General features: G+C 52.6%; 1 protein-coding gene and 1 long non-coding RNA gene across 2 annotated transcripts; both read left to right on the forward strand.

Moving 5' to 3' along the window:
* The first annotated feature begins 3,797 nt into the window (after positions 1-3,797).
* On the forward strand, positions 3,798-5,268 carry LOC139603489 (uncharacterized). The gene is made up of 2 exons (XR_011683696.1): positions 3,798-4,345; positions 4,437-5,268. It is a non-coding gene; the product is annotated as an uncharacterized lncRNA (long non-coding RNA).
* Positions 5,269-22,808: 17,540 nt separating this feature from the next.
* LOC139603510 (olfactory receptor 14J1-like) lies at positions 22,809-23,741 on the forward strand. The gene has a single exon (XM_071454473.1). It carries the CDS (start codon positions 22,809-22,811, stop codon positions 23,739-23,741), a length of 933 nt encoding a protein of 310 aa, XP_071310574.1.
* The last annotated feature ends 1,259 nt before the right edge of the window (positions 23,742-25,000 follow it).

Consider the following 25,000-nt stretch of genomic DNA (forward strand, 5'->3'; position numbering starts at 1 on the left):
AGAGGCCAGAGAACACAGCCCAGCCCTGCACCGCCCAGGCAGGGAGAGCCTCAGGATGCCCCGGGCGATGGAGCACGGCTGCCAGGTGCTCCAGCCCAGCTTCTGTCCTATCCATGGACAGGACAGGACAGGGATGGGATGGCATGGCATGGCATGGCATGGCATGGCATGGCATGGCATGGGGCCAGGCCGGCTGCAGGCACCGGCCCTGCGGCCCGGCTCTGCCACTCACCGTCCTGCAGCGGCTGCAACTGCTCCGGCTCTGCAGGCTGCTGCGCTGGGGCAGCTGCAGGGCCTTTGCTTTTCTTGCCCCGAAGCCCCTTGAACAGGCTGAGCACTCTGCCTGCCATCCCGCTCTCTGACCTCGAGGGCACTTTCAAATGCCTCGGCCAAGGCCAGAGTCAGCGAATGCTGCAGTTGTGCCTTGCGGGCACCTGCAACAGAGGAGCCTCAGGAAGGCTACAGGACAGCAAGTCCTGCACTCAAGGTCTCCTGTCACAATGACAGGAGATTCCTGGTGAATGATGGAGGTCACCAAGTCCTACGGCCTGGCCACGAGGGCACCGGCCGCAGGGATGGGAGATGACTTGGAAAAGCTCTGAGTCACTGAATCCCGAGGTCTGGCTGTGAGGCCAGCCACAGGAGGAACGTCTCGGAAGAGCTCCGGGTCAGCAACCAACGAGCCGGCTGTGTGGGGACACCTCACAGCTCCGCTCTGTCACCTCCTGTCCCGTCGCGTGCACCGAGCACTGTGGCGTGGCTGCCCCGTGCCAGCCCCTATGTCAGCGTGTGTCACAAAGGGCTGCTCAGACACGCTGTCCCTTTCGGTTCCACGGTCACCCCGCTGCACCGTGTCACAAAGGGACACGCTGCCACGTGCCCCAGGGCCACCCCCTCCCCAACCAAGGTGCCCCCGCTTGGAAGGAATCCATTGCCCCGAGTGTCTAACACAGCCCTGGACACACCACGACCCGCCAAGTGCTCGGGGAAGGACTCTCCACGGTGCCCGCACAGCCCAGCTCGGTGCCGACCCTGGAGCACAGCAGCTTCCAGCAAGCAAGAGGCAAACGCCTCTTGCCAAGAGTTCAAAGACAGCAGAAAGGGAAGATGGCATCAATGTGTGCATAAAGGCCTTTGAATTCACAGCTCTCTGAGAGGCATTTGGGGCTCTCGGCTGGACAGAGATGATCCCTCTCTGTCCTGTGCTCAGAAGGGGGGAACACACCCTGCCGCCACTGGTGCTTGGCTTGCTCTCTGCAGGCCCAGGCAGATGCCAAAGCTGCTCCTCACAGCCTTCTCCCTTCCCACGCCCCTCTGCCAAGTGCAAGGAGCCTCAAGGACAAACGGGGGGCAGGGAGCCAAAGGGAGACAGCTGCACCTACCTCACTGGGGGCTCCTGGGGAAGCACTTTGCTTGAGAAGCAAGCCCCTCTCTCCAAAGGCATTTCCCCAAATGTCTCCATTTCCCCAAATATGTCCATTTCCTGGCCAACACCAACACACACTTAGGAAACCCTGGCAAGGCTGAATTACTTCTGCACCTTGTAGCACAGGCACTGCAGCTTGAGCTCATCTTCCTTCTCCCGAGTCTGTTTCCTCGTGTCCCTTGTGGCGTGCAGCCCCAAGCCCCCTAGAAACAAGAGGTGTCCGCTGCCCGTTCAAGTGCATGAACTCCTGCCTGCGCTCACGGCAGCAAAATCAGGCTGTTCCCAGCCAGGGAGTGGAGCCCTGTTCCCACAGGAGGCTCTCATGAGCCCCTTCCCCACTGTGCACGCAGCACTTCTGCCTGTCTGCCCAGAACGCTCTTGGCACAGCAGAGCACAAGCTGGCCGGCTCTGGGCTCAGCACAGCCCAGACACAGGCGCAGGAAGACACAGTGGCTGTTTTGCAGCCGTGCCCCAGAGGGACGGGAAGGGGCCCCTGCCTCTGGTCTCACTTGGTTGGGTTTCTGACTGGGTCTGAGGCAGGGGCTGCCTGATTCCCCGCTTCTGGGGAGACCAGAGCTGCCAAAAGCGCGCCCATTGTGCAGGCGCTGCCTGACAGCGCTGCGGCAACTGGGACGGTCGTGCTCCCGAGTCGCAGCCACTCCGTGTGACCATGGTCACAAGGGTTTTCAGGATGAAGAAGAGACGAGAATGTTGACTCCATGATCAGAAGGCTTGATTTATTATTTTATGATATATGTTACATTAAGACTATAGTAAAAAGAAATAGAAAGGAAAAGGTTTCTTCAGAAGCTAGCTAAGCTAAGAATAGACAAGAATGAATAACAAAGATCTGTGTCTCAGACAGAGAGCAAGAGCCAGCTCTGCCATGAGTGGTTAGTAAATCCAAGCATCCACAGGAGACCAATCCCAGGTCTACCTGTTGCATTCCACAGCAGCAGATAACCATTGTTTACTTTGGTTGCTGAAACTGCAGCTTCTCACAAGGAAAAATCCTAAGAAAGGATTTTTCATGAAAGATGTCTGCGACAGAGAACCTATGTTGCTAGGTCTACAGGTATCTCCAGGCTGTTTGATCTTGAATCTAAGAAATGCCATAATTCAGGCTAAAAGTAGACTAAAATTGTTTTGAGTGTTGAAATCGTATGTTAAAAAAAAAAAAACAAAAACAAGTGCTACCATCTAAAACTCAAAGTATTCTTTCCTTCTATGCACTAAATAGTTGAGCAGGAAAGTAAGTCTAGTAATAGTCTCCATAGAAGGGAAGGTTATGTTCCCATGATTTCTGAACCCTTTAGGCAGTGAAAACGCTGATAAAATTAGGATACTAATATCCTTCCCATCAGGATGCACATGAATGTGTGAATTATTACAGTGCAGCAGTAGTGCATTGAACTATTCTAAGAAGGTTTTGATTATTGATACTTAAAGCTACTTTGTTTCACCAAGCATATGTCAAATATGCTGTCAAATAACTTTTCATTAATAGCTCTTGGTAATCTTTGGTTAAATATACATGCAAATATCTGTTCTCTAAAAAGTTAAGAATAACTTAAGGCAAATAATTAATATTATTACCTGAAGGTTTAAATCACTTGATCTGAGCAGTATACCTATAAGAATAATGTGTTCCTTTCTGTATATTAATACAGGCCAGCTTTACTTTATCACAGAGCCCATCCACTGGAATTCTGCCATCAACTCCAGGAGCAGGTAGATGTCCTGTCAAAATTTCTGTTCTCTTTTCTTACTGTTTTCTTTAATACAGAAAAATCATCACTGTTCAAGCTACATCAGTTCCTTGCTAGTTTATGAAGAGGTGGTGTATTTGTTAGCTTTTCCAAAGGTGTGTGGGTATGAGTAGGAAATAATTATTTCTTCTGAGACTGAGTTTCAAGCAGCTTTTCTTGTTCCCTGTTCCAAATGTGGTGTTGAACTGAGCACAGAGGTGGTTGTAATTGAGTGAAGAAGCTGAGATTGATGGATTGCCTTCCATCTTCACAAGGTTTGATATCTTGTGTATCAACTGGTGGCTTCTTGCTAAGCTTTATTGTGTTGGCCTGGTTCTATTTGGCAACTGTATTAAGCTATTGGTGTTTTGAAGTCGAAGAGAACACTAGGTTGCTAGTCCTAAAAACTTCCTAGTGTGTTTGCAGATGTGAAGTTAGGATTGACTTACTTGTTCTGTCTGTGAGTAAATCCCCATCAAACTCTTCCACATCCAAGTGAAATGCTTGACACTGAATTTATTCTTTTCTAATAAACCTCTGCCTTGCAAAAGAAATCTGTTCAGCAATATCATTTCAAATGAACAGCTTCTTCAAGCATGTTCAGCCTTGCAAGTACTGGGCAGCCTAAGAAGACTACTCTATCTCCTGCTCAGCTGGATCCTTTTGATATTCAAGGTGATTCCCTTCCTTCAGAAGATCAACTTGATGACACATGGGTAACTGTATTTGGGTAAGTTGATTTCCAAAGTATTGGAAAAACCTGGGTGAAGTCTTTAGAGCATACGAGAAAAATCCTTGGGGGCATTGATGTTGTCTGGCATTGGTATGTGCTGCAAGTACAGCTATGGTTAAAGCAAGCAAACACATACATTTCAGTTAGCCACCTTAAATTGAGCTACACATGATTTTTTCTAGTTAGAAAGGCACCATTCTGCTGTTGGGGTGTGTGCTAAAGTGCCTAGAAGGTGGTATTTCTCAAGTCACTGCTTCTGATATTACAGTGCTCTCTTCTGCATTTCTGTAAATGCTTCATAGGGTTGTATCTTAGCACCTGAATTCTTAAACCACTCAATTTTATGAGTACTTTTTTCTGTCTTTCAGATTTCCTCAAGCATCAGCTTCCTATATTCTACTACAGTTTGCTCAGTATGGAAACATATTCAAGCATGTGGTATGTCTTAGTTTGACACTTATGTCAGAAAACATTGTGAATTAAGCATTTAAAAAACTACATTTCACAATTTCCACTTGATCTCATTCAGATGTCCAACACAGGAAACTGGATGCATATTCGATATCAGTCTAAGCTTCAAGCCCGGAAAGCCTTAAGCAAAGATGGAAAAGTTTTTGGTGAATCTATCATGACTGGTGTCAAGCCTTGTATAGAAAAAGTAAGTTAATAGTTGCTTTTAGTTCAAAGGCACTCTGCTTTTAGACTTGCTTTTTATTTTTCCTGATGTGTTTAATTTTTTTTCTTCTGGAATTGCAAACTGTAGGTACTTCATCTCTATAGATATAGTCTGTTACACATTCACATCAGTTTTTTCTTAAATACGTGCCCACATTTCCTGCTGAGAAGGACCATGATGAGCACTCTCTGTGCTCCTGGGAAGTTACAATGCACACAATTATATTGCTGTACGAGATGAGGAAGTGAAACCATCATATAAAACACAACTCACGTAAGTTTCCTGACTGGAATTTAGGGCCTGCAGTAGATACCTAATGGCAGATTAAAACTGTGGCTGCTCCTAATTGTATCTCTCTATTTTTTATGTGACTATGTGCTTCTGGCCCTTGAATTTATCTTAGTACTTTGGATTGAAAATTTGTTAGCGAGGAAATCCCAATCGTGTTCTCCCACCTGCCCCTATAAAAACATGTCACTCTCTTGTAAGTAGTAGCTGGGGGTAGACATGGCTGTCTTGTAGTCTTAATATTAACATGAGTTATTAATGTCTAGGTATTGGCAATATCCTGACCTTCAACACTTGCAGCCCTTTGCACTGGGTACTGTACATTAGCTTAAGAAAATAACAGTCATTCCTCAGTCATTCTGCACAGATTATTTTTTTTTTTTGGTCTCCTTTAAGGATATATGATACTAAAGAGTAATGTAAGCTTTCTAATGTAAACTATTCTGAGAAGGCAGCCTTAGAAACTGAACTTGCAATTCCTGAAGTTTTAGCAGACTGAAACATTTCTTACACTCAATAAAAAGCTGTGCCCCTACCCAAGCCGTTCTCTTCCCTGGGCCACGCGGGCTCTGCTCCAGGCTCCTGTGGGCCCGAGCCGGGTGCCCATGGAGCCCTGGCCCAGTAGGTGCCACACGGTGATTTTGTCAGTGGAAATGTTCATTGGCAAGTGAATGGAAAAGAGGTTTGGCAAAGGGAGGATTTGAATGGTTGTTTTTACAAACTCAATCCTAACAAATCCATCTAGGATTGGTTAAAACCCATGCGGACTATCAGATTTTACAAATATCATAGAATGATCAAGTGGAGCAGCTGACAAAAGTCAGAAAGATAAAAATTGATCCACAGCACACAATTTGATCAATGGTTACATTGTGAAATAGGGCACAATGGAAATTGTTCTTTGCAGCACAAACCTGAGGCTGGCAATTGCCCTGAAAGATGTGGAACAGTATTCTCGGAGCCCAGTGCCCACACAGTGTTCCCAGTGCCAGCTGAGGCTTAAACAAAACCATCCAGACCTGGCATGACCCCTACATGTCAAAAGTAACAAAACACTCCGGTCAACTGATAAGAAACTCAATAAGCTAAGCTGCAACCTGGGGTGTAACAGCTCTATACTTTTACCATCAATGTTTTTGGCTGAAGTATCAGTGAACGAGACATCTCCAGGTTCAGAGTTGGCAGTAAATGCAGGATTATTTATTATAGGTTGAGCTTTTGTAACGTTAATGTGCCTGGAGTGGGGAGAGGGATGAGCGTGTGTTCTTCCCCACCCTCCTCCACCTTTTGTTGTTTCCCACAGGTGTTCAGTGGGGTTTCCTCCAATAGATTGTTCAGCGGAGGGAGTGAGACTACTTTTAAAATGTTTTGCAAGAGCTGCAGTCCGTGAATTAAGCATCTGAGTTGCTTTTATTTCAGGGTTTTAGCAGGCTTTTGCTTCTCATCCTGGAGCAGTTCACCTTAGCAGCTTGCTCCTTTTATTCCACTGACTTGCCTTTTGGACATGATCAAGTTCCGCAGCAAGCAATGCCACTGCCTAGAGCCTTTCTTAACAACCAATCACTTTTTTAATAACCAATCATCTTTTCAGTAGCCAATTTCCCCTTACCTTTTTTTTTTTTTTTTTCATCAAGTCCACCCCAGGTGTAGGGAGGCGACTACTAAATTAACCGAGGAAGAATAACAAAATATTTTCCCCTGAAGTTTTCCTATAGCCCCCACAGAGGAAGCTGCATGATAAATACCTAGGCTTGCATAGGGACAACACCATCTCCACAAGGCAGCCGCTACAGAATTGGCCTCAGGACTAAAACTGCCAATTCTAGTTCTCCACAACAAACCACAGACTGGTGGAGTTGCAGAATTGGTTTCAGGACTGAAAGCTGCCAATTCTGGCTTTTAACAACAAAACACAAAAAGCACAGGGGCATGGGTCCCCTCCAAACAGGAGCTTGTCAGCTCTGCACAAAACCCCACACAGACAAAGGAATTACATCCCTAAACCCATTGACCACAATATCCACAATTCCTTCAGAGAAAGATGCTTTCAAACTTCCAAGCCTACCAAATAAACTACAATTCCCACAACCCCTTGAATAATTGAAGATATTTTTGACAATTCTCCCACCTTAGGGAGAAAATTTCAGGTGGATGGAGAGGCCCCTGTCTTTACTAGGAAACACACCTCCTCTCCATCTGAACCCACTTTAAAAGTTAACAAGGGCTCTGGTGTGGTGTGTCCCTGCTACAATGGGAGCCCCTGACACATCTAATAATCCATCTCCATTATCCCCTGGACTTCCTCCTCCTGAGGGTCCAGCTGTTTTTGTGAACATTCCCACTTCCAGTGTCCCTCTGCCCAGCAGATAGCACACTGATTCTTTCCCAGCTGCTGTTTGGGTTGGCTCTCCCCTGCTGAGGAGGGAATGCTTCTGCCACTTCCTTGTAGCCGACCCTGTCCCTTCTGTTATGGGGAACCACTTGGGTCCTGGGGCCCTCGGGGGCTGTAAAAATTCTGCCATCACCTTTGTCCTTGCTTTCTCCTTTTCAGCATCCCTTTTTACATACACTTGCTGTATCTTTCTAAGCAGTTCATCCAGGGACATATTCTGCCCTTCCTCTAGTCCTCCCTGATAGTGCCAGTGGGTACTCATTTTCTGCAGCTCAAAGCCATTCGTCTTTCCAGTGAACCAAACAAAATCCTTCAAAGAAAATCCTAATCTTCCACCAACAATCTGCATTTCCTGGATTTTCTTTCCTCCTTGTTCTCCCTCTCTTTATTACACACCTTATACCACAGCCAGTCCCTGTCCTGCCAAAGTGTCCAAACGTGGCTCCCAGGTCGTGATTCTCCCTCAGGGAACAAGAAGGCAGAGCTGTACTTTATTGGCCACTAAGTTATCTCTACCGGGGGAGGACTGACCTTTTTGGAATCTACTCATTTGTTCAGTTTCCTTTTGTAACACTGACTGGACTTTCATTCCATGAGGGCTTTTATTCCTTTAGAATTATGGTATTATCATCCCTTCACAGAAAAACATTTGCAAACCAATGGATGGCCATTTTTTTTGCTTCTGTGTTAAATTTTCTAAAGTGACTCAGTGGTTGACATTAAGGCAAATGAGTTACTGCTTTGAGTTGGAAGCATCCTTGAAAACATTTCACGTTGTTATAAATGAATGAGGAGATAGTTGGCTCTCACAATTAAGAGATGAATATTATGTGTACGGTAAGAGAATTTTTATAGCTGTAAAGTTATGTACAGTTATTTTTGCATGTTCTCTCCATAGTACTCTTTCCCTTCCCCCCTCATTGCTGTCACTAGTGGGGCATTTAGAGGAGGAAGAGCTTGTTACCAGGAGGCAGAGCATGGCAACACCTGACCTCCAGTCAAGGTATAAGAAAGTGACTTCCACCATTGGATAGCAGGGAAAGAGTTGACTGACCAAACTTTGAGAGGGGCTAAGGGTATAAAAGGCAGAGCATCCATTTTGTAGATGAGCACGTGGCTTTTGATGGAGACTCGCAGTCTTGTAATTTTTCCTTAATCGCTCTTTGTTGTATTTTTGTTATGGTTTAATAAACCTTTGACATTTTAAAAGTGAGCCTTGTTTCTCACAATATTCTTAGGGCATCTCAATTAATTTGGGAAGTGTGCAGTTTTTTTGAACTACTCGAGCGAGTTGAGCAATGAGAGGTAAAGCTTTCCTGAAGCGAGGATTCTTTAATGCCAGATTCTTCTGTGTTTTCAAGGTAAAGATGTTTTTGTCCTGTGGCAAATGACTTCAATGAGAAAATAATTCCAGCACGGAGTAAGAGCTTTGGACAGAGACCAAGTGTTGCCAGCAGTTGCTCCAGGTGCTCCTGCCATCAGCCCCCAGTGCAGGTGGGCTTTGGCTCCCTGTGGCACAGAAGCCCCCTGGGGGCACAGGTCTCTGGGGCAGGAGACGGGCACCAGCGCTGCCAGGGCTCGGGGGGTGGCAGCTCTGCTTGGGCGGGGACTCTGCCACAGCTGCTGCTGTCAGCGCTGCCCGGGCCCCAGGGCTCAGAGCAGCATTCGTGCCCGGGCCCACACGTTCCTTGCGCGTGTCACACCCGCGGGTTTAGGATGGCCACGGGCCAGGACGTGTCCCAAGGAGGCCGTGCCAGCTTCCCTGGAAGGCCCCGTGCCCTTCTCAGCACGGCTGCATCGGCAGCCCTGGGGGCTCCTTCTGCTGCCCTGAGCCCGCAGAGCAGGGCAGCGTTTGCTGATGCTCTGAGCCCTTCCTAAAGATCCTGTGGGGCTGCCTTAGACACCTGGGGCCAGGCATTCCTTCCAGCCTGGGCCACTTTGGCTGGGCTGGGGGCGGCCCCAGGGCAGGTGGCAGTGTGTGCAAGGGCCCTGGCTGGCACGCTGCAGCACGGTCACCGTGCCATGGAACGGAACCCGGTGTCCAAGGCCCCTTTGTGACATGTGGGAAATAGAAGCTTGCCCGGGAGCTGGGAGCACGCAACGGGGCACAACGGGACAGAGCAGTGCCGTGAGGAGCCCCCGCACAGCGCACTCGTTCGTGTCCCACCCGGAGCTTTTCCGAGGCGTTGTTACTGCAGCTGACTGCGAGGCCAGACTGTGGGACTTGGTGACTCAGAACTTTTCCAAGGCATCTCCCATTCAGTGTCAGTGCCATCAAGTCCAGACTGTGGGATCTGGTCACCTAAATTGTTGATGAGGAGTCTCCTGTCATTGTGGCAGGAGCCCTAAAGACCAAAGTGCAGGACTTCCTGTCCTGCAGCCTTCCTGAGGCTTCCCTGTCGCAGGTGCCTTGAAGGCACAACTGCAATTGTTGCCTTGGCAATATCCTGAGGCATCTTTCTAGAAGGTGCCGTCAAGGCTGGGTGGTGGAATGGCGGACAGACTTCTCAGCCCTTTCAAAGTGTTCAGGGGGAAAAAAAAGAATGACCCGGAAGCCGCCCAAGCACAACAGCCTGAAGATCTGGAGCAGATCCAGACACTGCAGGATGGTGAGTAGCAGAGCTGGGCCACAGGGCTGATGGCTACAGCCAGCTTGGCCCCATCCCATCCCATCCCATCCCATCCCATCCCATCCCATCCCATCCCATCCCAACCCCTGGGGACATGCCCACGGACAGGATGGAACAGGGCCCGGGCAGACACCCCGCAGTGGCCGTGCTCCATCCCCTGGACCATCCCGGGGCTCTCCCTGCCTGGGGAGTGCAGGGCTGGTCTGTGTTCTCCGGCCTCTCCCGCAGCCCCTCAGCTCTGGCTGCGCTCGCTCTTTGCCAGGTGCAGCCCTGGACAAGACACAAGAGCAGGAACCCTGGCTGCTTCCACCAAACCCTGAAGGTACCTGCAGCCACCCCCAGCTGGGCTGGGCCTGCTGTCCCTGCTCAGCCAAGCACCACGCTTGGAGCACGCCATGCAACGTCCCTGCCTTCCCTGTCCTTTGTTCTGCTGCAGAGGTTCCGGAAATTCCTGCGCATTCGACGTAGGAAGACTGGCACCTCAGCAGCTGAGGGCAGAGCCCAGCCGGACTCAGGGCTGACCGAGCTCCAGGCAGAGCCTGATGTCAGCCCAGATACGGCTGAGCACTCACAAGACTCTGAGGCTGCAATGGACAAGGACAGGGCAAAGGTGGACAAGGAAGTGACTGAGGATGTGGCCGTCACAAACACTGAAATTGAAGACACTGAGGACATCTCAAATACTGGCACCATGCCCACTCCCACTGTGATTCATGCTCCCACTATGGATTTTTTGAGGACACTGCTGTTTCTCCTCAGCAGCAGGTAAGCAGCCCAAGGCCAGGCCTGGAGGCCTGCCAGGATTGTGTGTCCCCTCAAGCCATGGTCACTGGGCCCCCTCAGCCTTTGAGTCCAGCACAGTGTGGCAGGAAGGGAAACACTTCTTGGGGGAAGCTGGGCAAGTTGCTGCCTTGGACAGCACTCAAAATCTCCCCCATGCCTCCTCCAGGTGCCAGCCATTGTAAGGAGCATCCACCAGAGGCTGGTGTCCCATGTCACTGTGGATGCCAGGCTGCAAAGTGACATTGTGAGGCTGGCTGAAGAACACCCTGCGGACGTGGTGCTGACCCTCCTGCGCTGTGCCCCAACGTGTGACAGGTACGGGGCCCACGTGCCTGCACAGCTCAGGGCTCACCAGCCTTTGGGGCCCATGGCCCTGCACAGCCTGTGCTATGGGCTCTGCCAGACAGGCAGAGAGGTCCAGGACCCTGGGGCCCCTCTGTTTCCCGAGCCTGCTGCCAATGCTCCCTCCCTGCCCCTCAGGGCACCGGGGCTCTGTCACCTGGGCCCCCACAGCTGCACAGGGCATGGTACTGGGACTGAGATGCCCCTGACACAGAGCTCTGATCCCACAGAGCTGCTACAATGATATGGAGAACCATTGGCTCGTCACGAGTAACAGTGGAGAAAGTGCTGCCAACACTGGTCCGGGTAATGGAGGATTGGCCACTGCACAGCGCATGCACCTCTGATGGGGATGACACAAATGTTTCTGCCCTGGCTGTGAGTTTCTGGAACTGGCCTCTGCTTGCCCCTCGGTCACCTCCCCAGCAGCTCTCCATCCTCTCCATGCCTCAGGCGCTGGGCTGAACCCTGGGCTAGGGGCAGGCTCAGGGGGCACCAGGCCCGCTGCTCCTCCTGCATCTTCCCTTGGGCCCTGCCCCATGGACACCTCGGCACTGAGTCCTGTCTTGGGCTGCTTCTTTTGCAGGCAACTCTGGTGATCTGGGTGATGGTCCAGGTGCCTCAGTACCATGAGGCAACGATTCATTCTTTCTACCCTCTGTTTGTGGCTCTGCTCTTCCATGTTGCCATCACCACACAGCAGATGCCACCAGAGGAAGTCGATACCTTCTGGAGAGCATGCCAGGAGGAGCACCGCCTTCCCAGCAAGCTTAACAGGTCCCAGTCCTCCTGGCCTTCCCATGCCCTTGTGGCCAGTGCCAGTGCTCCCAGTGTGACCTGGGCTTTGCTCTGCACACAGGTTTGCAGTGCAGGCAATGAAGGCTCTGCTCTACCTACTGCGCTGTGACAAAGAGGTGATGTCTATGGAGCGCAAGTGTGGCTGGGACACGCTGCTGTGTGCTCACACCCAGCACTATGCCATGGGTCTGCTGGCCAGGTGAGACCCCCTTGTCCCCATTGCCCCCGGCATTTGTGCCCTGTGCCCCACTCAGTCCCTGTGGTCATGGGCCAGAGAGCCTCGTCACTGAGGGACAGCCAAGGAGACTGGAAAAGGCTGGGAGAGGAGGGTGCCCAGAAGGGGCCACCTCCCAGAGCACCCACATGCCCTCCAGGGATGCTGGGGAAAGACCAGACCTCTGTGAGTCAGTCCTGGGAGATGTTTGCCCCCCCACCTCAGAGTCTTGGTGCCTTTTTTCCCCGCTAGGGAGATGCGTTATGCCTTGACCCCCCTGTGTTCCCATGTTGCATATCGCCTTCTCCTGCTGCTCAGCAGTGAAAAGCCAAGGTGGGATCTGCCCTTGCTGGCATTCCTTGTGGAGGTGAGCCTCAAGGCCAGCGCTGCCTGGCTGAGCTGCCTCCCAGCTCTCTGCCCTCTCACAGCCACAGCTGCCTGGGACGGTGCCCGTGCCCTGTGCTGCTGCTGCTGCTGCTGCCTGGGCCCAGCCCTGTGCGCTTCTGAGCTCCTGCTGGCCGGCTCCCCTGTCACTGCCCTGTGCCTTGCAGGTCCTCGAGTGCCTGGACTTGAGGAAATGTGCTCTCACTGTCGTGAAGATCATGTCAAGTTGCCTGCAGAGCAAGTGCAGGGAGAGGCGTCGCCTGGCACTCAGAGGCCTCGTGGTGCTCAGCAAGGATCCCTCGATGGTGAGAAGGGGGCAGCGGCTGAAGCTGCGCTGGGGAAAGCAGCCCCTTGGGCTGGCAGGGCTTCAGGAGCTGAGGCAGCTGCTCCCAGCTCTCCTGCCTCACCTGCCCCAGGGCTTTGGGTCAGGCCTTTGGCCTGTGGGCCCTGCAGCAGCACGGTGGCCTTGCAGTGCCAGGGTGGTGGTGGCAGTGCAGCCGTCCATGGCTTCCCAGCACAGCCTTGTGTTCCACACAGGCCAAACCTCTACGCAGCGTGTCTCAAAGCCTTCTGAAGCTTCTGGGTGATGCAGATGGAGAGGTGGTCAGCATGTCCCTCTCTCTGTTCAAGAAGATGCTCCAGAAAAAACATCTCCTGATATCTAGCACTTCTGCCCCAAAGCTGGCTGAGGCGCTCCTGCCACTCTTTGACAATGTAAGGCTCTGTGTCCCCAGCCATAGGCACTTGCTGCTGACCAGAAATTTTGTGCTCTCTGCATTTTCAGCTGTTTGCCCAGGAGTACAGGATATTTGATGCTTAAGTATTTTCCTCCTCCTTTCCTCCAGGACAACAGCCAAGTGCAGGCGCTCTCCATTTACCTCTTCCGCAAGATGATGGAGTTGGTAGTGGATGAGGGAAAAAAGCCCTTGAAGACAATTGTGAACCAGAGCCTGCTCCCCCTCTTCTTGCACTGCCATGAGGAGAACCAACACGTGGCAGAGGTGAGGTTTTCTGTGATGCTGCTGGATCCCTGGCAGGGGGCTTGGCTGCCTCCTGCCCTGGCACCTCATGGACTGCAGCCTCCTCCAGGCCTTGGCACAGGGATGTGATTCCGGTGCCCTGGGCTGTGGGGCCATCTCTGGGTCTCTGCTGCTCTCCAGGCCTCTCGGGAAACGCTGCATTGTGCGGCCAGGTTCTTGGAGAAGACGGATCTCCAGAGGGTGCTGAAGACGGAGCAGCCATTGAAAATTGATGAGTGCCTGGTAAGGAGGGCCTGCAAGCCCCAGCCTCAGCCTGGAGAAGGCCCCTGAGGGCGGTGCTCAGTGTGCGGGGCCGGGCAGCTGTGCCCCTGCCCGCTGCTGCAGCCAGAGGCCGCGGGGGCTCTGCTCCAGGCTCCCGTGGGCCCCAGCCGGGTGCCCATGGAGCCCCGGCCCGGCGGGGCTGCGGGCCGGCACCGCGGCTCCCCGGGCAGCAGCCGGCCCTCTGCCCCCTGCCCTCGGGAGCCCTTGGCCAGCGGCTGCTGGCCGCGCCTCAGGCCTGTGAGGCCAGGGGAGGCCGGGGCTGGGCGCAGGCAGCGCCCGGCCCAGGGACGGAGCCCGTGCCAACCCTTCCCTCCTGCCGCTCTCTGCAGCTGGCAGAGGACAGGAGCCAAGCGGCCCAGCACATGCAGTGGGCCCTGCGGTTCCTGGATAGCCCACAGGAGTCCGTACGGGAGGCGGCCGTCAGGATCATCGGTGAGCCCCGGGCCCGGGCTCGCTCCCCGGCCCATCCCGCCGCCGCTCGGCCCCAGCCCCGCCTGCTGCCCCGGCAGCGCCGCCGGCAGCGCCGGCTGTGCCGCTGGGGCCGTGACAGGCTCTGTGTTCACAGGCAGCGCCGGGCGGTGCCGCAGGGGGAAGAGGGAAGAGCTCCGGGCCCACAGTCAGGGTGAGTGCGGACACCGGGCTGACAGCGGGGCCTGCCCGGGAGAGCTGCATTGCCTTCGCTCCCTGGGTGCATGAGGGGTGGCCTGGGCAGAGCACAGAGAGCGATTTCAGGGACACTGGTCCGGGGGATTCGTGGCCAGCGTCTTGCGGCTGATCCCGTTTGCCCCCTCCTCTCTTCTGGCCGATGCAAGAGCTGAGTGGGACACCGCTGTGTAGTGGGGTTTGGTTCACTAATTGATGATTTCCTGGCCAATGTTCCAATTAGTGTGGTAAGTTCCGTGCTGGTTAATCACCAGTTCATCCAGTGGAATGTAGTTCATAATTTTCTGTGTGAGATAGGATTAGGAGAAAGGCAAAGCAGGCTCCAAACTTTAAAAGGGTATGAAGAAAAATTTATTAACAGTAACTAAAAGAAGGAGTAATAAGAATCAGAACAAAACCTTCAGAACATTTCTCCTCCCCCTACAACTTTTTCTTTCCCACTGACAATGTAAAGGGACAAAACTAAAATTTTGAGTCACTATACTACCTCTAGAAGAGTCTCTCTTCTGCTCACTTAAGGAGAAAAGTCCCTCTTGTTAATGTTATGGAGATTTTCCACAAGAAAGCAGTTCTCTCGTGGCTCTCAATTTCCATCAACAGCAGCCACACTGCAGGGAAATCTGCAATTCTGAAATCGCTCCCATTTTCCACAAGCTTTTCCCACAGCTGTGTTTCTGTGCCGTGTCAACTTATGGGGTACTGTTCTAAAGATGAGCTGTTCAAAGGCAAAGGTTCTCTTTATCTATCTCTAAAATCATCTTCCATCTCTAGCAAGAGAGATCTTCTTCTGTTCCTGGGGGCACAGGATCTTCATCACTCTTCTCTCCATCTCTGTTCAAACTTGTCCTAGAATCATACCTTCATGTCTTATAGGGAAAAAAGTGTCCTTCTCCCTATGTTTACAAGAGGATTTCAGCCTAAAACTAAAGGCATCTCCTCATCCCTCCCATCTGGGACTTGACTTCTTCACTGACCTCAGCCAGGCCTAGGCTGGGTCAGCTGTGTTTGCCTCTTTGTCGGCCAGAAGGGAAAAGAGAAAGTTCCCAAGTTTATTTTGTTTGTAACGTGTTTTTCACAGAGGCTTTCATGTACAGCTTTCCAGATTATCAGTTCCCAAAACCAACCCTTGATTGGTTTCCTATCAGACACGGAGGAGCCTGCCAGCAGCCTCTCCCAAAACATCATGTCCGTGATGCACAAAGCAGCACACAGTGGCAGGAGCGTCTCCTAGGATTCCTGCAGTTGTGGGTGCTGACTGTGGCTCTCTTCCTCTCTGTTCCAGCCATTTAAGTCCCAAGGAAAGACACTCGTCCATCCCACTGTAACCTGGATATTCACAGCCGATTTGCCAGAAGAGCTGAAGAATTAGGTGCCTCTTCAGGATCCGGTGAACCAGTTTCCCAAGAACAGCACCAGGAGACACTGAAGAGCAAACCATCTCCCACTGCCACTGGAGCTCCAGGCACAGCTGATGCCTGGCACAGCTGAGCCTGTGAGAAGCTCCCGTAGCTCGTGCCGTCACCCTGCCTGTTGACAGCTCCCTCCTTCCAGCCCTCAGACCCTGCCCATTCCCTTTTCTTACCTCCCAGCTCATCCCTTTGCTTCGCTTTTCATTAATAAACAGTTTGGCTTTTTCACTTTGCCTGCATCTCTGTGGAACTGAAGCAAATCCGGGGCTCTGGGACACACAGGCCCCTACTGCCGTTCTCTGCCACGCCGTGTTTTGTGCACAGACCCAGAGGAACTGGGGCAGGTCAGGCTGGAAAGGTCCCTGTGGTGAAGGTGCAGTTCCACAGCACTGTGCAGTTCCACATCTTGCTGAGCACCTTGGAGCCCCTGAATTTTGGAAGAGCCAACCTGAGTATGCTCTGAACCCAGCTGAGAGGGCTTCCATGGCAAGCATCCACGGAGGGCAAAGGAGCTTGGAATGCTGGAAGCTTTCAAGAATAGCTTCCTGAAAGCACAGCAGCGCTCCATCCCTGCACAGGATGAGGAAGAGGGCAGCAGCAGAGAGCATCCGGGCTTAGCAGGGAGCTCTGGCTGTGCCTGAGGGCAAATGAAGCAGCAGCACGGTGCCCGAGACTCGGACACGCGGCCGTGCCGGTGCCCGCAGCGCTGCCAGGCAGTGCCGGGATCCCGGCTGTGCTTCTGCTCCCCACAAGTGAGGAACGGCAGCCCCAGGCTCAGAGCCAGCCAGAAAGCCAACCAAGGGAGAGCAGAGGGAAGGCACCCTTCCAGTCTCTCTTGGGCATGGCTGCAAAACAGCGCCCACTTGCTTCTTCCTCCGCCTGTGTTTGGGCTGTGCTGGTGGCAGAGCCAGCCAGGTTGGGCTCTGTGTTCCAAAGCCTGTTGGGAGCGGGCATGAAAAGCGCGGCGTGCACAGCAGAGAGTCCTGGAAGGTGCTGGCAAGAGCATCCTGCAGGAACAGGGCTCTGGTCCCTGGCCAGGAACAGCCTGGTTTTGGTGTCGTGAGCGCAGGCAGGAGTTGAGGCAGGTGAAGAGGCAGCGGGCAGCTTGTGTTTCTGGAGGGCCTGGGGCTGCACCTCTGAACCTGCACCTGGAAACTCACTTGGGGCAATAGGAATTAGAGCTGGAGTGGCTGTCCTGAAAGGACCTGTAGTCATTCAGCCTTGCCAGCATTTCTTAAAGGTGTGTTGGTGCTCCCCAGGAAAGCTGCACATTTGGGGAAACACCTTTGGAGGAAAGGGGCTTGCTTCTCAAGGAAAGTGCTTCCCAGGGAGCTCCCAGTGAGGCAGGTGTGAGTGTCCCCCTTTGGCTCTCTGTGCTCCTTTCAGTCCTTGAAGCCCGTTGCACATGGCAGTGGGGCAGGGAGAAGGCAGGGAAGAGCAGGTTTGGCATCTGCCTGGACCTGTGGAAACCAACTGTGGTGGTTTGACAGGAAATGTGTTTTTTGGGATGCTGTGTTTTGGGCCAATGGATATTCAGGCTTTAATATTGGCATTTAACCTGGCCATTTAGGACATGGGTCTGCCTCTGAGAACACGGGGTTAAAAGCAGAGCTCTCCCCTGGGAGGGCCCTCTTGGGTTTCTGGCGGGAAAGAGTTCGGGTCTCTGCCCCGGCCCAGCTGCTGGCTGGGCAGGGAGCAGGGAAAAGCCATGTGGCTGAGAGAGGTAGGCCTGAGCCCGGGGGTGGAAGGGTGGAAGAGAGAGAGAGGGAGACACCAGGAGCCATCAGGCAGCCCCCCCTGAGAGACACAGAGAGAGAGAGAGAGAGAGAGAGCCGCTGCCTGAGACTGTAACCTTGAACCTGGATAAACATGGGGCTGTGCCGGCAGCACGGCTGGGAAGGAGAAGAAGGGGGGGGTGCACCGGCCGCTTGTAGGAGCTTTTAACCCCTTCTCGGAGAATGAGAACTTTACAGATCATTGACCTCTCCTAGAAGACAGAGTGGAAGATGAGGAAGGAATGTGCAAGTGTGAGAGAGGTCTGGGCGAGCGAGAAATAGTGAAAGAATAGAGAAGAATCCTAGTGGGAAGAGATGATGGAGTGGCTTTTGCTGGACTCTTTTTGTACTGCCATGGACAGAACCATGTTCCTTGTGACACAGAGACTGCATTCTAGGGGGAGGCAATGGCCACAGAACCAAGAGGGTTCAGTGTTGGTGCCCCTCGGCCCCAGGGGGTGGAAAAATATGGGGGGGACAGGTGTCCCAAAGGAGAGATTGTGGGGACAGGTGTCCCAAAGGAGAGACTGTGCCTTTTTTGGATCAGGACAAAGCATCCTTAAAAAAGACAACCCTAGAAGCAGCTCTGGTCCATGTTCAGTGGTGAGAGCACTGGACGTGAAAAGGAAGAGGTCACAACGGCAGATGTACTCCGGGCGGTGCCATAAGTGACATGGAAACACACGAGGCTTCAGCTGTGTTTCCAGGGGAAGCCCATGGTACAAGAAGGACTCCTCTCCTCTTGATGAACTGAGGATTGATTGTCTGAAGGGTGGTGCTGGACCAGGAGTTGGTGATTTTGGGGTATAGATGTATTGTATTGGAAATTTGGTGGGGGGGAGGAGGAAATGTATTTGTAAGGTTTTCATTTTCCTGTGTGTGTTCCTTTTTATATATAGTATAGTGTAGTTAATAAAGTTCTGTTTTCTTCCCTAAGTAGGAGCCTGCTTTGCTTATTCCTGGTCACATCTCACAGCAGAAACCAGGGAGAAGGTATCTTCATGGGGGCACTGGCATTGTGCCAGTGTCAAACCATGACAGTGCCCGAACAGGGACCCTGACACTCAGGGCTCCCTGTGTCAGTCAGGTCAGCTGGGGTTAGCTGATGGATAGGCCAGCACTCCCCGGGATTTTGGATTGTGCCGGGCCCAGCAGATTCATCATTGCTTCAAGGGACCTTGCCCAGGATCAGCAGGGACAATGATGGTTTCACCTGCATAGGATTGCAGGTGGGTTTGGGGAAATGCAAGACATTTATTGACCACTTTGCCACAGTGTTTTTACAATATGCACCCATGTCCCATAACTGATTTGGGGTGTTCCGGTGGCTCTTCCCCATAAGGCAGAGAAAGAGAAAAATAGGCAGCCAGATGTCCAAAGTAGAAAGGAGCACATATGGATGCTTTAATTCTCACTGATCATGACATAATATTTTCAAAGAACGAATTAAAATCAATCATGAGGTGGATCATTAAAAATTTTCCAGATGCCTCTTCTGATGAAATCCATACCATTGAATTTTGGGACTTTGTGAGAGTTAAATTGTACAACCTTTCGATCAAAAGGACCCCATTGCACCCTGCATGCTCCCCATCTTCCACACCATCCTTGAGACCCTTCACCAGCAAGAAGTGTGTTGAAAACTCAATCTGTTGGTCACTCCTAACTCAGGACCTCCCCTTAAACCTGCCTTTCTCAGACCTTCCACGATGGTCCAAGATGGCAATGGCCACGCTGTCTTGGAGCATCATGCCCTGGAGACTCAAGATGGAAGGAGCCTGAATGTGGCTCGGGAGCCCAACCATCCTCCCTCCATCTTTGTTCCTCCATTTCCTGCTACCACAACCTTCTCTTCCACCCTGAACGAACCTCCAGACTCCACCCCCAACACTGCGGGTCACGCCCCCACTGTCAATCATCCTCTCCACCCCTGGCCATGCCTCCAGAACTCCACCCCAGGAGTCTGCCATCCTAGATCAAGGCCCTTCCTCCCCAACACCTGACAAAATGGCAGTGCCCTCTGCCTTAACCTCTGGCAACAATATAACCCCATGATCAAAGATACTAAGCCCAACTGTCACACTATTTCTAATCCAAATGTTTCTGGTCCAGGTTATTCTTCCTCCCCAGAAGAAAGTTTGGATTCCCCAGAGCCACCTCGCCCCTCACCCCCAGAAGATCCCTAGAAAAGGATCTGGAAAGAAGCAGTTAAGGAAGGAGACTGGCAGATAGTCTCGAAACTCCTCATTGCCCTGTTATGTTATGAAAGAAGGGAGCAGAATCCCAGGTATCAGCCATTGGTTTATGGGGAAATCAAGGATCCGTGTAGGGCAGCTGAAGACCATAGGAAGGACTTACCTTGTTTTAATGGCCTAATGAGGGCCATGTTTACAGCACATGTCTTAACCCCCAATGATTTAAAATATATTATGACCATGTTGTTGTCACCTACAGAATACACCCTGTGGGAAGAGGAATGGAAACGTTTGCTAAATGAATTAATAGAAGACTGTGCTAATAATGAGGCAAGGGTGGAATTGACAATCAACCATCTAGCTGGAGAAGGACAACACAGCCTAGCAGATGATCGAGCAGCAGGTATCCCCAGAGAAGGATTGGATGATATCAAAGAGATGGCTTTGAAAGCTTTAATCCAGGTATTGGATGGTAGCACCCCCAGTTTGGACTACCTTGGGTGGCTGCAGCTAAAGCTTTAGGACAATCAGACCATCCTGGGTGCCTGTTAAGTAAGCAAACCAATGCTGCCTCCCTCACATTGAGTGGCTGCTCTCAGAAACAGAGACCATCAGACACGCCACCTTGCAGAACAGCGATAGAGTTTTTACTCTGGGCACATGGGCATGGCTGTGTAGACTCTGAGGGCATGTGCTGCATGAACCTCTCCAGCCACAGCGAGTCAATCCACAAGAGCATTCAGGTACTGAAGGAAGGGTGCAAGAAGCTTCAAGTGGAAAACAAAGACTGGTTCAACAAACTCTTCCAATCCAAGGGACTAAAGGGTTGGATGATGTCTAGCTAAAACAGGACTATGAATTCTCTTAGTGGTTGTTGTTGTATTGTTAGTTGTACCATGTTTGTTTGGATGCTTTTGGAATGTCTTACAAAATTCTTTCAATTCCATCTTTGTTGTAAAACAGAAAGGGGGAAGATACCCAACACAGGCTCCTCATGGACTCCTTGGAGGAGAGAACTGGAGGCCAGGATGGCACAAAAACCTCTCAGAGACTCAGTGTGGGAAGGAAAATCCTTAAAAGTACCTAAAAGTATTCTTAAATCCATAAAGTACCTTAAAAACCTTGAGTATCTCAAGGCATTAATGAGCCCACTGAGTGTCAGTACAAAGCTTTCCAGGGACTCATTAAAGCAGATAATTGGGGCCATGATTGCACAAACCTCTCACAGAGTCTGTATCAAAATGGAAACACCAAGTACCTTCAAATAACTGAAGTACCCTGAAGTATTAATGAGCCCCACTGAGTGTTGTTACTGCAAAGCCTCTCCAGGGACTAATTACAGCAGATAATTGGAGGCCATGATTGCACAAACCTCTCAGAGACTCCAAGGCAAAAGCCAAAGCTAAAGTCCTTTGAAAAACCTGCAGTCCCTGCAGGGAGCATTCAGGAGCCCCCAGGGCCATTGCTGAGCAAGGCTCCCCAGGGACTCCTTGCAGCAGATCCTTGAGGCCACTGGGATGTGGGCTAGGGGGGATGCTGAGGGCAGCACAAGGGGCTGACAGTGCCCAGCCTGGCTGGGGCTGTGCCAGGAGGCCCCAGGGCCTCAGCACAAGGTGTCTCCTTCCAGCCCTTGGTGGCACAGACCCTGCTGTGCCCCAGGGCACCAAGACTTGGCTTCTCTTTGTCCCCACCTGTCATCACTGCCTGCAGTTCTCTGCTCTGCCTGGGGCCTGGGGACACTTGCTCAGTTGTGTCCCTCACTGGGACCCATTAAAAGTCCAAGAAAGTTGGAAGTTGGATTCTGCCTTGGAGTTCTGCAGAGGTTTCTTCAGCTCCCTCTCAGGGACTGATGTTCAGGGCCTGAGCACAAAGCCCCAGAGGCTGATTAAAGTCCTTGTGCTGTGTCTGTGCTGCTGAGCTGGGCTGGGCTCCTGCCTCAGAGGCAGCTCCTGCTCACCAAGAAGAGCTTCAAAAGCACATTTCTCTGGATGAGCAGCTCTTCTGCCAGCCCAGCAGGGCTGGGGCACTGCCTGCAGCCAGCCCGGGCACAGCCCAGAGGCACAGAGAGCTTCAATCAGTCAGGGCTGGGAAGGGGCTGAGAAGTGCCTGGGGCACAATCACTGCCAGCCCTTGGCACAGGAACCTCTGGCTGCAGGACAATGCAGCTGCAGCTCCTGGAGCCATCTCCTCAAGCTGGAACATGCCAATGCCTGCAGAGCCTGTGAGTACATTCTCTGCTTGTCTCTTGTGCAGAGCAGCCAGGGGTGCCCAGGGCTGTCCTGCAGAGCAGGGTCCTGCAGCCCAGGGCGCTGTGCTGGGGCAGGGACTCTGCTGCCTGCCAGGGACAGCTCTCAGCCAGCCCTGGCAGCTGCTCCCAGCACTGGGGGACAAGATCTGGGTGGCAGGAGACAGCTGGTGAGGCTTGGGAGTGTTCTCCTTGTGTGGGGAGGATGCTGCATTGTTCAGGACTGCTCCCAGCATGGCATTGAACTGCAGAACATTTCCAACTAGATTATACAGGGTGCACAGTGAGGCAGGGGCTGCATAAAGGGGAAAATCCTGCTTTTGTGTTCTACTGATCTGGGTTGCTGGGATGGGAAATTGCCCATAGATATTCATCTCTCTTTTCAGGCTGAGAAAAATAAATTTATAAAATCACTTAGATCTGAATAAACCAGGCAATTACAGAAATCATCACAGGGCCCCTTAGAGGCAGCATCAGTGTTGCTTTTCCAGCCTCCTCAGGGTTGCTCTGACGTTGCCATCAGAGCCTGCAGAGCCAGAGCTGCCCCTGGGCAGTGCCTGAGCTGGGAGGGCTCTGCAGGGCAGAGCTGAGCCCCCAGGGCTGGGCTGGGCTCTGGCAGCACTGGCAGGGCCCAGCCCTGGGCACAGGGAAGCAGCTGCTGGCAGGGACAGCTCCAGGCAGCAGAGCCCTGGGCAGGCAGTGGGGGGAAAGTGCCCCCAGGCTCTGCTGGGATATTTCAAGTCCTCTCCAAACCCAACTATTCCATGATTACTTTTCTTACAGATCCCCATGTGCAGCCCCAGCAAATGTCCAACAGCAGCTCCATCAGGCACTTCCTCCTGCTGGCATTGGCAGACACGCGGCAGCTGCAGCTCCTGCACTTCTGCCTCTTGCTGGGCATCTCCCTGGCTGCCCTCCTGGGCAACGGCCTCATCATCAGCGCCGTAGCCTGCGGCCACCACCTGCACACGCCCATGTTCTTCTTCCTGCTCAACCTGGCCCTCGCTGACCTGGGCTCCATCTGCACCACTGTCCCCAAAGCCATGCACAATTCCCTCTGGGACACCAGGAATATCTCCTACACTGGATGTGCTGCTCAGCTCTTTTTCTTTCTCTTCTTCCTGTCAGCAGAGTATTTCCTCCTGACCGTGATGTGCTACGACCGCTACGTGTCCATCTGCAAACCCCTGCACTACGGGACCCTCCTGGGCAGCAGAGCTTGTGCCCACATGGCAGCAGCTGCCTGGGCCAGTGCCTTTCTCTATTCACTGCTGCACACGGCCAATACATTTTCCCTGCCCCTGTGCCATGGCAATGCCCTGGGCCAGTTCTTCTGTGAAATCCCACACATCCTCAAGCTCTCTTGTTCCAAATCCCAACTCAGGGAATTGGGGCTTCTTGCTGTTAGTGGCTGTTTGGTATTTGGCTGGTTTGTGTTCATTGTTTTCTCCTATGTGCGGGTCTTCAGGGCTGTGCTGAGGATCCCCTCTGAGCAGGGACGGCACAAAGCCTTTTCCACCTGCCTCCCTCACCTGGCTGTGCTCTCCCTGTTCATCAGCACTGCAGCGTTTGCCTACCTGAAGCCCCCCTCTATCTCGTCCCCATCCATGGATCTGGCCCTATCAGTTCTGTACTCGGTGGTGCCTCCAGCCCTGAACCCCCTCATCTACAGCCTGAGGAACCAGGAGCTCAAGGCTGAAGTGAGGACACTGATGACTGGATGGTTTCACAAACATTAATCTGTTGGCCAGTTTCTGCAAATCACTTGTAATAAAAGACATCTTTCTTACTAATTGTTGCTTTGGTTGTTGTTTGTTCTTTTTTCCCCTTTGTATTACTTTTTTCATATTGTACACAAAGAAATGTCATGATTTGTGCAATTTCTCATTTTGTTTCTCTCCACCTTCCCTGTGCCCACAGACTGTGTCAACGAGGGCTACACTCTTAGTGGCTTTAAAGGAACTCAAGGATCTCCCAGCAGAGTTTTCTGCAGAGATGCCCTTTTGTTGCCTTCTCTGGAGCTGCAGCAGCAGTGTCTGTGTGCAGAGCTGGGGCAGATCAGGGCTGGCCCAGCAGCTGTGCCCAGCAGCAGCAGCAGCAGCACTTGGTGTTGCCAGTGCTGCTGCCGTGGCCCTGCCCCGCTGCCCTGGTGGCCCTGGTGTTGCTGCAGGGCCTGAGTGCTCTCGGGGCCGGGCACAGCCCTGGGGGTGGCAGTGCCGGGGCTGCAGCAGGGACAGGCCATGGGCACTGCTGGGGCAGCGCTGACGCCTCAGGCCAGGCCCTGGGGGCTCCAGGCTCCTTGCCCAGGCTCTCTTAAGAACACGGTCAGGCCAATGCTCAGCACAGAAACCCCCGTGAGCAGCCTCAGGCTGGCCATGGGCAGGCTGGGGGCAAACAGCATGGCTGGGGCTCTGCAAGGGCCCTGGGCCAGACGGGAAGGAGCAGCAGAGCAGGGGCTGATCCATCCCCAGTGCGCTGCACAGCCCAGGGCAGCGTCCCAGAGCGTCCTCATGCAGCTGCCAACAACATCCCCCCTCTGCAGCCCTGGCCTCTCCCCCAGCTCACACAGGTGCCCCATCCTTGCAGGCACAGACACGGCAGCACTGCCTCAGCAGCCCCTGTTTGCATTGCACACAGCAGGGGCAGCACCCCCATGCTGTTGCTGTGGGGGCATGAACCTGAGGGAGCGCAAATGCCATCGGCCCCAGGGGCCAGCAAGGGCTGGGGGACACCAGGGAAACCACTCGGCTTTGTCCTGGCCTCTGCACTCAGCCAGAAATTTTGTTCCCATCAGCTGGGAGTTTCCTGTGCCACTGCAGACGCTGTTGCTCAGAGCCAGGGCTGCCTGGCAGCCACTCCCACACTGCCCTGAGCATTTCCTTTCCTTCACCTCTGCTTTCTTTACTCTTCTCAGGTCCAGATTTCTTCCTCTTGCCCATCCCTGTTCCCTCCCCTGCAAACAGCCCATCTACCCCCTGGTCCTGCTGGCCACACCATT

This window comes from Agelaius tricolor, unplaced genomic scaffold (assembly GCF_023055355.1).
Source record: "Agelaius tricolor isolate 1412-34295 unplaced genomic scaffold, bAgeTri1.0.p SCAF_39, whole genome shotgun sequence".
In the NCBI taxonomy this organism is placed as follows: Eukaryota; Metazoa; Chordata; class Aves; order Passeriformes; family Icteridae; genus Agelaius; species Agelaius tricolor.